This window comes from Mastomys coucha, unplaced genomic scaffold, assembly GCF_008632895.1.
Source record: "Mastomys coucha isolate ucsf_1 unplaced genomic scaffold, UCSF_Mcou_1 pScaffold20, whole genome shotgun sequence".
In the NCBI taxonomy this organism is placed as follows: Eukaryota; Metazoa; Chordata; class Mammalia; order Rodentia; family Muridae; genus Mastomys; species Mastomys coucha.
The window spans coordinates 111,849,208-111,863,794 of NW_022196903.1; the positions used below are offsets into that span (position 1 = coordinate 111,849,208).

Genomic DNA, 14,587 nt, shown 5'->3' on the forward strand with positions numbered 1-14,587 from the left:
TCCCTCTCCCTCACACACACACACACACACACACACACACACACACACACACACACACCCCAGACATCAAGAGAAATATTCTCCCATGCAATCTGTATGGACCAACACACATTTACACACAGAAAGCACAGGAGACATTACCATGGGTTTCTGCAGAGTGACTAAACCAAGCAAATTTCCCTTTCTTCTGATCATGCAAGCCCGCTGGAGCGCCTCCTTTCACAGACAAGATGGCCAGTGTCAAGATCAGGGACAAGACATCAACAGAGAACACGCAGTCAGCACAGGCAAAAGAAACAGCCTTGTCCTTACACAGAACACATTTTTCTCCAAAAATGACTAAAACAATGAAAAGCATAAACCAAGACATATAAGAAAACATAACCTTAAATCACATGAATTAACAACATAAAACAAAAGATGGACCCTGGCTAAAGCAGATGGCAGCCTCTCGCAGAGGCTCCCACTATACTACCATATGTAAGGAAACTTGGGGAGGAAGGCCTCCTAGAAGGCTGTTCCTTGCCCCTGGGTCTCCTAAGCGTGTGTGTGTGTGTGTGTGTGTGTGTGTGTGCGCGCGCGCACGCGTGTGTTGTCCCTTCTATAGACTTAGGTAAGTAGCTGCTAAGTTCAAGCTAGTGCCTCCCACTGGCTAGCTAGCTCAGCTCCCTTCCAGAGACCATAAATGTCAGTTGCAGTGGGCTCCAGGGTGTCCCTCCCACTTATCCCTGGATGAAGTCATTTGACTATAGCTCTGCTTGCCCTTTGTCTGGCTCAGTCTTTGTGCCTCATTCAGTAAGGGGCTACTCTATGCCTCTGTCTTGGTTACATGTAAGGCATGCATAGGCATCTGCTTTACCTCCGGTCTCACAAACTCTTTCTTTGTTTCCATTTGTACGCAAATAGGCATGCAATTCTTATACAGTGTACTTCACATTCTGTTCTTTGAAGAGGAACAACTTGATTCACGTAAAGAATAACTAAGCTGTCTTTAGAATCTACTTTTCCTCGGAATTAAGTTTCTTGTGCACAGAAAGCCTTGGACTTCTCTCAAGTCTGGGCTTAGCTGAAGAGGAAGGGGCTAAGGGAAGGAGTGAAGGATCTCGTATTACATAGGTGCAGGAAGTCACACCATGGCCTGAGGTCCTGAGGGCCAGTGCTTTAGCTAATGCCCCAGAAAGGATGTTTCTCTTGTTAACACTTACACATGAGTGCCTCTGTGAAGCCACAGAAGTAGCTGTTGGAAATAAGAGATGATCATGTACTAAGGACAGCTTATTAGTGAAGAGCATCAGTGGATGGAGAGAGAAGGAGATGCCATACAGTCCTACCAGAAAGCATGTTCTCTGATGAGGAACTGGAAGTGGTCCCAAGTGTTTTAGGGAAGGCTATGAAGGGGGCATCTTTCATCCTAGTCTTGGGCAACTCAGGTTATATTCTTGTGATTGGTGGGGATTCAGAAGTCGGGCTCCTCTTGGAAAGGGGCTGAACTTGTGCCCAATCCATGGGGAGTTCCATGTCTCTAGTGTGCGCATTGTCGAAATACCAACTCTCCAATCGAGGGAGGGGCTTCTCTTTCTTCTAAAAAATCCTACTTGAATCAAGCACTAGAAGTGAGCTGGCTCCTGATTCCCTTTTAGATAGGTACATACTAGAGCAAGAGCAAGAGCTAACGTGAGAATAAGAGCAAGAGCAAGAGCTAACGTGAGAATAAGAGCAAGAGCAAGAGCTAACGTGAGAGCAAGAGCAAGAGCAAGAGCAAGAGCAAGAGGAAGAACTAATGCGAGAACAAGGGCCCCATAAGGATTGAGCTTTCTGTGGAGATGTGAAATGGAAACAGAAAGGTTGCCCCTTGTCATGCCTCCATACACTCCTACAGTTGGTGTGAGCATACCAAGAGGAGTCTGTTCTGTGGCTCAAAGATCATAGACCTGTTGAAGAGCAGTATTCTTGAGCATTTGACTTGACACAAGACTGTTCCATCTTGTTTGATTTTGGAAACAACTGTATGATAACTTTAAAAGCCATAAGAAGAACTCAACAAATATATGGGTGTTCAGATGTAACCAAATGTGACCAGGGCTGGATATTCATGGTGTGGACAGGCAGAACCTGCTCAGTTCCCGGTGTGGTCTACTTGTCTTCGTAGCACTGGGACTACAAGTGCCCATCACCACACCCAGATTTTGATTCAGGTGCTGGGAATCAAGCTTAGGCCTCCAGGCTCACATGGCAAACACAGGCTGAGCCATCTCCCCAGTCCATCACGATGCAGTTTTGAAGGAAGATGCTGATGAAACAGCCTAGAAATGAAGCTCATTTTCTGACTTTATTGCTAACAGTAACTATCACCAAATGTGGATTTTGGGAGGAAGATTCTAAAACAAAACAAAAATTAGGCGGCTTCTTCAGAAAACAATTTGCAATTGTCATGGTAAGCAATGGGTGGCACGGCTCTTTTCTTAGTTATAGCAACAATGGCTAAAAATGCGTTCTGTAGACTCTACTCTTTCCCTTTAATTAGCACATGGGGTTCTACGATACTGCCAGGATGCCTGAACTTCAGAACTTAAGAATCCTTCTTCAGCCTCCCAGCTAGCTAGGAGCCACCATGCCTACTTGGGCAGTATCTTGTCAGCAGCTCATTTGGTCCTTGAGTTAATATCTGCTAACCCTCCATTCCTCTAATCATCCACTCTTAGCAGCCACTCTTGCTTGAATGGCACTTGTCAGTCTGCTTCTGTGTCTCTGGTGAGGAGTTCAGTTGTTATCTCTCCTCAACTTGCTTGGAGATCTACAACTGGGTAGATGTAGTGGGAGTGGTAATGAATTACAATAATCTCCACATGCAATTTCTCCATGAGATAATATGGAGGCATACAATAAGATGCCTCATGGAAGGTAGATTAGATTTAAGCTGATGTTCAGACTGGTGCTTCCCGGCATGTTTGGGTTCACAAATCCTCGGAAATCTTATCCATTGAACTCTGGAACTCCACCCTGAGACACCATGTGGTGTCTTTGATGTTTTCTGGCAAAGCTCATTGGGTAGACTTTCTGCAGCATGGTCAACAGGGAGGCTTACAGCTCATGGCCTTCCCTGCAGGATGCCAACTCCCCATGAAACTACAGCTTGCGTCTGGACAGATCCTTATGCAACAAATCCCCAAGTGGCAGAGCTGAACTAGACTGGGCCAGTGAATCAAAACTCATGTTTCCCTTAAAAGGAAATTAGATCTTGTTCAGCCATCACAACATCAAACATAATGCAATATGTGCATCAAAAGACGGACAAGTGAATCCACACGAGTAAAAGCAAAATTACTCAGAAGGGCTTTGACAAAAGGTTCGAGAGAGTCAAAAGTAGCTTGTGTTTTGGTAAAGAAAAACGTTGATATGGTTCCTTAGCAAAGGAAATGAAAGCCCTTTGGGGAGTTCTTTCCTTTTGTTTCTTCTTTCCCTTGGGAGGGATACAGGGGAAAACAGTCCCATATAAGATACCTAGGCTGGGCCTGTCTCTGGCATATCCTCACCAACTAAGGAGCACCAGAGGATGTGACGTGAATCTGGGGAGAAATATGAAGTGTGCTGAGTTCTGAAACCTCTGGGGCCCCAAAACCACTTTGTCCCAGGTGTGGGAGCTGAGATCTTCATATGACATCATCAGAGATGCCCAGCTTCTCATGAGGCTCGAGAAGAGAAATACTGGCTTCATTTTGCAGTGTCACCATCAGCCCATTGTCCAGATTCAGAGGACTCATCTGCAGCCTGCGGCCCTCTACCTTCCCTGTTGGGAAAGGGTCACCATACCAACAGAGGCATTACTAGCAGTGGCTGGTGGTGTTTGGACATCACCCTGAATTTCCCCTTGAGGCAGAGTGCTGGCAGGAGTCCTGGGGTGACTCCTGGCTTCCAGCCTGCTGGGCTGCAATGGCTCAGGTCCATCTACTCCTATACGGAGCCTTGCCATTGACTTGGCCAGATGCCCATTTTGTTATATTTTTATATTAAAAATGGTATAGATAGCACTTATTTCCTCAAAGTACTGATGGTAGTCTGGCTAGCAGACAAAGGAATTCCTGGTGCCCTGCCTTACAGACTCTATTCCCTTTGACTTGGCCATCTCATTTGTTATGGGCTGAGTTATGTCCCCTAAAAACCCACATGCTGGTGTTTAAAACCTTCTTAACTAGAATGGGCTGTTTTAGGAGACAGGGTCTTTAAACATGCAATTTAATTAAAATGAAGCCATGAGGGCCAGCTCCTAATCTAACAGACTTGCATCCTAATAAAATGAAGGCATTTGGACATGGACAGAAGGGAGATCATGGAAAGGTACAAGGTGAAGGCAACCCCTATAAGCCAAGGAGAGAGGCCTACAATTCTTCCTCACAGCCTCTGAGGAGCCAGCCTGTCCTACACTCCAGCCTCCAGCCTCCAGAAATCAGGAAACAATCCATTTTTATCACTGAAGTCAGCAGTGCTTTATTAAGCAGCCGAAGCTACCATGCCACCCGTTTCCACCCTTCCTGAAGAATTCTCAAGCAAGCTGAGCTGCCTTATCACTGCCTCTTGCTGCACTGTCTCTCAGCTGCACTGGGCTTCTCTCCACATGTCCCTTGTCCCGGGAGGGTCTGGTCCCTTTACTACATATCCTGCAGATCTATATACTGCTGCTTTGCAGCCAAGTTCAGCCTGCCACTTATTTCTGTGAGTAAAGTTTGACTGGGTCCCGGCACTGGCCATCTCCTGATGGTGTTTGTTGGTTACTTCGCTTTAGAGAGCAGAGCTGAAGACCTGTAATGGACTCTGCTGGGCCTGCAAATTCAGGGACACTATCTGGCTGGACCATCACCAGTAATGCCAATCCTCTATCCCCTCATTTGGTCTTGGAAGCATTGTTGTAGCCTCTGGTGGCTTCCAGAACCTTCCACTGCTCAGAATCTTTCCTCTTCATCCTCTAGAGCACTGTGTTCCCTCTAATACTAAGTAAAAATCCAGATGCCAGTTTTTATCCCACCTCTAGCAACCGCATGGCTTCAGGTAAGTTATCCAGCTTTTCTGAACTCACATTCCCTCCTCCACACAAAGACTATGCTAGTTTTACTCAAAGCTCTTTTGGTATGGGTTAGCTAACATAATATTTGCAAAAAGAACCGTGTAAAATGGTAACTGACATAAATACTCCCTAGTATTACCAGCTAATTTTAAACTGTTTTTCTTAAAGTTTGTTATTTCCTAAGTATTAGATTTGTCTTCTTGAGGGAGCCCAAACTTTCTCCAGTCTCGGGATTCTTGGAATTCATCTTGGAACTCTCTGAACTCAGTCTGATTCTATGGAACTGTAGCAGCAATGTTTGGGATCGCCATGGTTCCAGGTTACTCCTATATGCTGCCTGTATGTCTCATACTGTGGACCCCAGGAGGCTGACCTTGGCAGGCCATATCCAAGGTTCTTCTGAGGCTGCCCAGTGGAAAAGCATGAGCAAGAATCTATGGGTAGGTGAGAGGAGACGGGACTCAGGCCTCAACCTCTACTTCTGGGTATATAAGGCACACTGGTTGCCTCTTGATCCCAAAGGTCTGGCCACATAGCCCTCTCTGTACAGTTACTGTCTCTTTGTACATGCAGGCCTATAGAAACAGCTTCCCCACTGCTAGTTTAGGGTGCTGCTCTGATGTCCCGAATCCTCTGCCCAACTTTCTTAAACACCGACTCCATCTTTATCAAATTCTCCTTAAACCACCTGTCTAAGAGCACTCTCTGGGAGGACCTGACAGGTGCACTCCGGGGGCACCATGGAAGGACATTACTCCCCAGTGACAAGCCAGTAGAAGGTAGGTGCCTGAGGGGGAAGCTGTTACATGGCAGGGAATGGATGGCCATGGCTGCAGAGCTTACAGCCACTTCAGATAAGGCCCAGACAGCTTGCTCATGCTCACACTGTGAAGGGTGAAAGATAACTGGTGGCTTCCCATGGCATAGCGCTGCCCAGCCCAGCCAGGAAGGAAGTGGATGTCCTAGCCGTGGATGCTACTACACTGATTCTTGGGAAGAGTGGCGGTGTACCCCATGTCTTCTCTTGCCGAAGAACTGATACTCGTGTTCATTGTTTTTCTAACGATTGACCAATCCAACACACAGCCAGGGATCTCTTGCTGTGCAGGCTTAGGCCCAACTGGAAATCCAGGATCTGCCAACCAACCCCCAGTGCCACGAGTCTGAGACACATCAAGGTACTCCTGGCCTTGGACACTAGGTAACTCCAGAACACTCATGCATTTCATGACAAGCTAAAATCCTGTGCACTTCACCTCTTACGTGGGTGGATTCATCTAGACAATTAAAGAAAGGCTCTCTAAGGAAAGTGTGGTTAGGAAGAGCCCAAGGTGACAGAGGAAAGAGGCTGGGGGTGGTGAGAAGCAGAGGAACACCAGGTGACAGCAGCCTGCCTGAGTAGGAAGGTCACAGGAAAGGTAGCACCACTTCCAGAACCTTCCCAATCACTTCCTGTCAGCCCAGCCCAGCTTAGCTTCTGCCACATACGCAGCTAATACCAGGCTGATCTTAAGCCAACAAGGCAAATATAAAACAAGATTAAATATTAAGGACCCAAACAAAGACGCCTTGCTTATTAAAAAAAAAGTGCAGTACAGATGTGGTGCGCCATCATCGTAATTATTACTGCTGCTGCTAACTGGGAGGGGGTATGAATAGCTACCTTGGATCTATAGTCATAACCCTACTAAGAAAGCCGAGGTTGCTGTGATCGCAGCAGGTTATAAGCATCCAGCACTGTAAGCAGAAAATTCCTTTCCACTGAGATGGCACTGGGGCTGCGGGAGGGTGAGGAGGCGGGGAGGGAGTTCAGCTGCTCCAAACAAGCTGCAGAAGGTGGGTGCACATCTCTCTCTCCTTTCTCATAGTGTCCGCCTTCACTAGGAGGGCCAGCTCCACGTATGGCTCATCTGCCGCCCAAAGGGATGTGGTACAGATCCTCTGCATACGGGTAGAATGGCCCCTTTGTCAGCCTCCTCTGTGAACCCAGTTATTTTTAAGCATAAAGTTCTTCTATGGTCAGAGTGGGTAGTTTTCTACTTAACCCGGCTTAGCAGAATGCATCACCCATCTGGCATGATATGAAAAAAAAAAAAAGAAAAAAAAAAGACGTGTGGCCCAATCTCTTTCTAGCTTGGCCCAGGGGTATCTCATGGCGTGGCACATGTCTGTTTTAGGCTTTGTCCCAGGAGTGTACAAGGTGGTGGCTTCTGCCTTAATCCTGACAGTTTAGTCTTTGAGTATTTGCTGGGTGCTAGCCTCTCTTACATGTTTCACATTATGAACCGAGAGTACCATGAGGAAGGTACCATTTTATAGACGAGGAAACCGAGGCTTGGAACTCAATCACTTGTTCAAAGTAAACGGCTAATTAGGACTGAGGACTTGGAAGCCAGGTAGATCTTGTGCTTAGACTCCTCCAAGCTACTGTGTACACTTGATGACCTGTGTCTTAGAATCAGAAAAGGGTAAGGATGCTGCAGCCGCCCATGTCACTGAAGAAGTCCCTTATTTGATGACTCAGTCACAGCCTCTATGCTGGCAGCTCGGAGCCAAGAGGGAAGTTAGGACGCAGAACAACATGAACTTGGAACGGGGGTCTGTATCTGAGACCAAAAGTCTTCAGGCCAAATCCTCACAAGACAGTCCTGGTCATGGTGGGTGAGACTACAAAAGGCTCTTCAAGGAAGGGAGGCGAGGGTCAGTCCTATGGATTGTGGGTGTGCAGATGTTAGTGAGCCATGTTACAGCACCAGGGGCCCCTTGGGCAAATTCAGTCAGCTCTGTTGCTGTTGCCTCTTGCATTGTGGGAGTTATCACGGTGAGGACAAGTGGTTGAAAGCCAGGAAGGTTGGGAATAGTCAGGCACAGAGAGGCAGACTGGACAAAAGGTAGAAAGGAAAGGAGGCGGGGCCGTCCTACCTCTCTGCAACTGCAGCAGGAACAGGAAGCTGCAGCAGCCCCACTGAAGAGTGGGACTAACAGCCTTGTGCTTCGGAGGGCCACTGGGGAAACTGACCAATGGCAGAAAGGCGGGAGATACTTCCAAATGCATAACCATTAGCAGAAGCATTGAGAAGGCGGAGAGAAAGCAAAGCAGTTAGAGGACATAGTTAACCGTGCAAAGATAATTACCAGGGCTATCAACAGAGTTGTGCCCACAGTACCTCAGACCAGCATAGGGAAGTCACACGGCTACAGACCTCAGCTGAAGGTGAGAAGAAGTGCCCTAGGTTCCTTAGTCACCAGAGCTTTCCTCTTTGCAGCTGGTGACACCTAGACAGGAAGGGGGCAGTGATCCTCTACAGAGTTCTCACTGTCTCCTCCCTAGGCCCAGCCACACATCCATTCTTAGACAGGGGACTGGAAGGGATGGAGAGCACCAGAGTGGTCATCAAGAGGGTTGGAAAGCCCAAATGTGTACAGAAAAATTAAGCTGATTGGTGTATTACTTTACAGAGCAGGGAACTGGGCCCCATGAGAGGGGAGAGCGCGGCTGTCTGAGGACATTGAGCTAATTCATGTTGAAGCCAAGACCAGAAACCAGGGCTCCCGACTTGCTCTCTAGGACTTCTCATGGGCCTCTGTCTCACCTGGCAGGAAGAATGGATGTTAGGGTCCAGGGATACACACCTCGGGAAGAGCTGGTGTGTGCCTCCTCTTAAGCTACCATCCTTTCTAAAACAAACGATCGGAACCTCAGCTTTTCTTCTGAAAGTGGTGAGATAATCCCACCACTCTGGAGGGTTTGGTGAGGATTAAAGATAGGGCAATTGAAATGAGTTTAATTAATCGTGGCTGTCAGTCACAATACTAAGAAAACAACAGTGGACACTGGACACTGTCTACTGGGCAATGCAAAAACAAAGTGGATGATGTAAAGAATCCTGGGGCCGCGCAGCTCGTGACTCACAAAGCAGCAGGCATCTAAGCACTTAGTTGCGATGGCAGATGTCTCAGAGTAGTCCCTAAGAGTGACTGCAGCTGCCTGGTACTCGGGGGTTTCTCAAATGCATCCATTCCTGCTGTCTTCTTAGCAGAAAATATTCCTGTCGTGTGCTAACAGAAACTTACCCACGGTGTGGTGGTCTCATCCTGGAAATGCTTAAGGCCTCATGAGAAGAATGTCAAAAGTCTCAGAGCTTGGCTACCACGAAGAAGATTTACAACAGGAAAAAGAGGGAGGGCTTCTCTAACTCTCCACTGGGCCTCTTGAATTTTTTTTTTTCTTTTGAAACAAGGTCTGTCTCTAGTGTCAAACTCTCAATCCTCCTGTCTCAGTCTCCCCTTGTGCCACTACACCGTGCTTGGTTTGCTTGTTGATTGGTTTTTACCTGAAGCTGAGCCATGGCTGGGCTAGAGATGGTGTTTTGCTCTTTTAGCCTGATCTCTTATCATGTCACAAGAGCTATTCGTGACCACCATCTGGGCTCCACGGTGGGCCATCTGGCCTCGCCAGCTAATCACCGAGGTCAAGCTGACATCCTGGAAGACTTCTTTCACAGATTTTTGTGTTTTAACTAGAAAGAGATTTAGATTCTATGAACCAGGAACAAGGCAGTGTGCGGTTTCAGCTCCACTTTGGCTTGAAGTAGATTACAGTCTTAAGTGTATTTTTCAATACACAACAATTGGATTAGTGCAATGACAAATGTCCTTCCCAACTACTGCCAGAGCAATATGCCATTTCCATTAGGGGTGAAGTTTCCTGGCCAGATTAAGACATGGAAAATAATTTTTGGTTATCAACAATTCCCTCCAGCCTTGCTGATCAGATTAAATTTAGCTACGGAAAAGAGGAATTTACAAATTAGATGCTGTTCTCTGTTTATTACCACAATGGTTGCTTTCCACTCCATCCAGGAGGTATAGTGGCCATCTCATTAGGTCTCAGCTGGCGATAGCGCTCAATCCATCCATCAATCTCCTTTGCGAGCCAGTGAATGGACTGAGCAGTATGCTGAGGACACCCTTTGAATGCAGCTAGATCAGCCTTTCTAGCCTTAAATGCCTTCAGTGTCCTGGACCCAAGGAAGCCACAGGCCATTTATCCTCACTAGCCTCTTCCTCATTTGCTGAATGCTATTCTTGGCTGGCTGGCTGGTTGTGTTCCTGAGACAGAGTGAAAAGAGACAGCTACCAAGAAAGAGTGGCAGAACAGGAGAGGTAGGTTTAAAGTGAAATGTCAGACCAGGCTTGCCATGCAGAGAAGTTAGGGTGTGGGTTGGGTTTTTGGAAAAGAGTGGCTTTGGGGGCTACAAACTGTCATGCAGAGAGCCCATGTAATTCCAGAAGCCTAGGGATGGCAGGACTCTAGACTTTCTTAAATGCCTTAGGGGTCTGATAGACTAGAATGACCACTCCCGATCTGACCAAGACACCTAAGGCTAAAACTTGTATACATCTCTTAAGAGCACGGGAGCAGATAGCCAGAGCTAGAAGGTTTAGTTTGTAACAACTTGAAAGGCAAGTTGCAGATTAATTATTGAGTGGGGCCTGAGGGCACAAGCTTCCGGTTTCCTCGGCCTCTCTAGTTTTATCCCAACATAGTGTTGGGGCCTCAAACTCTAAAAATCCCGTTGGAAGATGAAGATGGAGATATCAACTGTCAACAGCTCTTCAGTGACAGGTGGGGTCCAGAGAGCCCCACCTCCCCGGGGGTTACTCTGGCATTGTTACATTCTCAGCTCCTGGAGAGCACCTCCCCAGGATGGGGGCAGACAAAAATGAATGTACATCTTTTACAGGCTCCAAACAAAGTGCTACAGTTTCAATAAAGCCTGGGCTCTTCCTCGGGGGAAACATGGGCACTCTGCCTCATCAACAACAGCTGACCCATAGCGTCCTATTGCATCCAGAAGGGCAGAGTAACTGGGGCCCTGGTTGCAAGGACCCTCTGCCACTAACTGACTTTTACATCTAGAACCTCTCCACCCTTCGCCTCTGCTGGACATAGAAGACTCATGCTCTACCTGGAGCCAATGCCCTCGGTGAACACCAATAAATACAGGGAGATGCTAACGAACGCTCGGAGAAGAAATAGGCCCTGGATTTCTTTTTGTCCTGTGTCTGGTGTTCTCGTGCATGAGTGTGCTTGCGCTCACGCGTGTGCGCGGGTGTCTGTGTGCGTGCATGTGTGTGTGTGCGTGTGTGTGTGTAAGAGGACTGTTAACATAATAGCTGGATATCACTGTTCCATCATGTGAATCACTCGAGTTGCTTTTGAGTGGGACCTGCTGGTGTGTACCCAGGGATGGAGGAGGGTGGCAGAAGCTTTTCTGCTACTGCCAGCCTGACAAGCTGACGTGTCTCTTCACTTCAAGAATAAGCAATCAAGAACAGCTCTTTTCTATCACTCCTAAGCAGAAGGTCAGCAGCAAACCTAGATGGCTGATGTAACTTCCTAACCTACATGAGGTGCTGTTTTTTCCAAACATGGAAGGCCTCAAAGTGAGGCCCCGGGCATATTAGTTAAACTCCATCTCAATGACTATTTTTCTTCTATTATTAATTCAATTTGTCATTTGATAACTGTATGTAATCTATTCTGAATACTCCCACTCCCCAACTCCTCTTTCTTCCCTCCTGATCCTGTCAACCCTCACCTCCACAGTTCCTTTCCTGTGCTCATGTCTGTTTTGTTTAGTGACCCACTGAGTTCAACTAGGGCACTCCTCTGAGTGACCATGGGTATGATGTGATACAATGGCCCAGGGTGGGCTCGCCAGTGGGTACACATCTGAATATAATATATAACCCAGAATCCATCAGCAGCTAATCATTCAGCAGGGAAGGATAAGAGCCCCAAGAGCCCTGGCCTGGACCATGACTGGCTAGAGATGGGCACACTGTAGATAAACGCATTGCTGAGTTCTTGATGACAATGGCCGTGCACTGCCCTTGATGAGTTATCTTAGCCAAATGATTTAAGGCTGGTAGAATGTCCAGAAACTTTAAAAAGTCTTACCTCTCTCTCTCCTCTCTCTCCTCTCTCTCTCCTCTCTCTCTCTCTCTCTCTCTCTCTCTCTCTCTCTCTCTCTCTCTCTCTCTCTCTCTCTCTCTCTTGTGTTTATGTAAAATAACCAAAACCAAAGAAAATTATCAGAATTGAAAGCACATTTTTGGAGATGATAGACAAAAGCGTATTTTAGCTCTGCATGGCACATAACTGTAATCTCAGTACTCAGGAGGTAGAAGCAGGAGGGTAGGGAGTTGACAGCCAGCCTGGACTAAAGGAGCTGCTATCTCAACCCACACCCTATCCCTCAAAACCCTCACCTATTTATTACCCATCTGGTGAGTCCTGCAGATCTTTGATGGGAGTAGCTGTCAGCCTGAGGACTGACTATGAAATGAGTCTATACTGCAGGAACTTCTTGTTTATTCATAATGGAGTAGAAGGCAAAAGCTTTGACAACCATTTTACCTTCTGGTAAGGGTATCTGAACAGACTCCTTGGTTTTGGCCTCTCCTGATGACCTCCTCAGAGCCCACCGACGCACTGTGGGTGTTTGAGACCCAGAGTTAGAGAGCTGACTTCTTTCTCTAATAATTAACCCTGGAAGTGGTTTTCTATCTAGGGCTCCCGTTTCACTCCCTAATTCTCAAGGCAACTTCTCAGGGTTAGGGTTCTCACTAGAAGTGCTGGGGTCAGAGGGCCCGCATGTGGCTTGATGGCCTCGGCTTCCTGGCAGCAGTGCCAGATCTGGGTGGCCTCTAGAGCATGTTCACTTCTGAGTGGGGAAAGAGGACCCAAAAAACCGGAAGCAGAATGTCTCCTGAGCCCTGAGCCCTATGCTTCATGGACCTCTGTCACGGTAGAGGCATGGGACTACACCTGGCCATATGCTAGATCCAGGAAAATGCTGACTATTCTGATTTTTTTAAAAATTATTTTAAGATCAAATAATTACGGACATGTCCTTGACACATATCTAATGTAAACCAATGATATTCAGATTATGCTTGAAAGCCACATGGGGCTCTTTGTGGGCAACCTGCAGCTCTTCTAGGCCCTCAAATTTCTGTATTTTAATAATGCATTATTCTGAATCCTGCAGGGCACACGGCAGGCATGTGGTTCTGTTGGTTAATGATGATTGCAAAGTGACTCTACAGAGTCACATCATCAACTCTCACTTGTACAAATATTTAATCTCCATCTGTGCAGAAGCTCCATGTTGGGCCTTCCCCTATGTCCATCTTTATCTGCTTGTCCAAATGAATATGTATCTTACAGTTAGTCTCAGAAGGCCGGGTCTGTACTTAAGTTGTCTTAATGATTGAGAAAGAAATTCCAATATGAGTAGATACTTAACAGATGTATATATATTTTTTGTTCTAAAGAGAAAGATATCCCCATAGGTCTCTCTTTAAAAATTGTGTTTATTAGTATGTAATATGGGAAGGGGTGCCCTGACACAGGAGGCATGTGGATGCCAGAGGACAACTTTGTGCAGTTGTTTTTCCTTCAAAACCATTATGTGGGTTCCAGAGATAGAACACTGACTGTCAGGCATGCACAGCAAGTGCCTTCACGTGCTGAGCCATATTCCTGGCTCCCCATCTCTTTATACCCAGTTTCCCTTCTAACGCCTTCTATCAAAATAGCGATTGAACCTGGAAAATGGACTGTGTCCTTAGAGCAGGGCATTCCCACCAATGGTAATATGTTATGTGCATCAGCAATGGTCTTTGATGGATACTTTGGAAAGGGGTGCTCGCTGATGTGTAGAGGAAGGTTTGAACAGCCAGTGGGATAGTGAGCTCTCATGGTTGCCCTAGAGCAACTTGGGGACCAAGAGAGCTGCCTCACATGGAAGCTACCCACTTAGCTTTTTCCCTGTGTGGTCTTAGGATGGCTTTTGAGTATCTGTCATGTATCCTTGGTCAATGCTATCTATAAGCAGTTGCTGTGGCAAGGCCTACTGCCAACATGGGTACGGATGGGACGCAAGGACTGGGATCCAGCTAGGGCCTTGTTTGGGCAGGAGGTGCATTGGATTGATGGTGCGAGTCTCTTCCTCCCTCCTCTATTGTATCATGAAGGCCTGAGTCCTTAGATCTCTGGCAGTTAAACCATGCCAGCTAAAGAGGATCATGCTGGAGGCCATTGTGGGAAGACTAAGAACCCAAGAACTGAAGAATGGGAAGGAAAGGCCTTCTGGCTTTGGCCAACATCTCCTGTCAATGTTTCCCAGCCCTCACCCCACTGGTCTTCCCGCAGCACTGATGACCTTCCTGTTTCCCCTCTAGTTCTCTGGTCTCATGTTGCAAATCGTTGTGGCTGGCTCTTTTCTTATCCATCAGTTTGCAAACCTTTGTCTCTGCTGTTGGCTTTACTTATCTCTAATCACTCTCTCCCTGGGGATTTCTCTCAGACAGATGTGTTCCAGTGCCTTATCTATGCTGATGCCCCCTCACCCCCAATTACAACTCAGTGTCAAAGCTTTCTCTTGAACTGTGATTGCCAGGTACCTACTCAACATTTCTCTATGTTTCATAGCTGTTTTAAATTCAAGGTCTGAG

General features: G+C 46.9%; 1 protein-coding gene and 2 long non-coding RNA genes across 38 annotated transcripts in view; 2 read left to right on the top strand and 1 right to left on the bottom strand.

Moving 5' to 3' along the window:
* Cacna1c (calcium voltage-gated channel subunit alpha1 C) overlaps window positions 1-14,587 on the bottom strand; it is a 529,265-nt gene that overhangs the window by 128,083 nt on the left and 386,595 nt on the right. For 17 of the 36 annotated variants that reach the window (XM_031383137.1, XM_031383143.1, XM_031383123.1 and 14 more), the window contains exon 10: window positions 142-216. The exons of the other annotated variants lie outside the window; for them this stretch is intronic. In XM_031383137.1, coding sequence (XP_031238997.1) covers window positions 142-216 — 75 coding nt within the window. The remainder of the gene's footprint in view (window positions 1-141; window positions 217-14,587) is intronic. 36 annotated transcript variants of the gene reach the window in all.
* LOC116099487 lies at window positions 5,374-11,087 on the top strand. Its single transcript, XR_004122270.1, has 2 exons — window positions 5,374-5,499; window positions 10,807-11,087. It is a non-coding gene; the product is annotated as an uncharacterized LOC116099487 (long non-coding RNA).
* LOC116099490 lies at window positions 5,514-7,120 on the top strand. The gene is made up of 3 exons (XR_004122273.1): window positions 5,514-5,838; window positions 6,146-6,260; window positions 6,928-7,120. It is a non-coding gene; the product is annotated as an uncharacterized LOC116099490 (long non-coding RNA).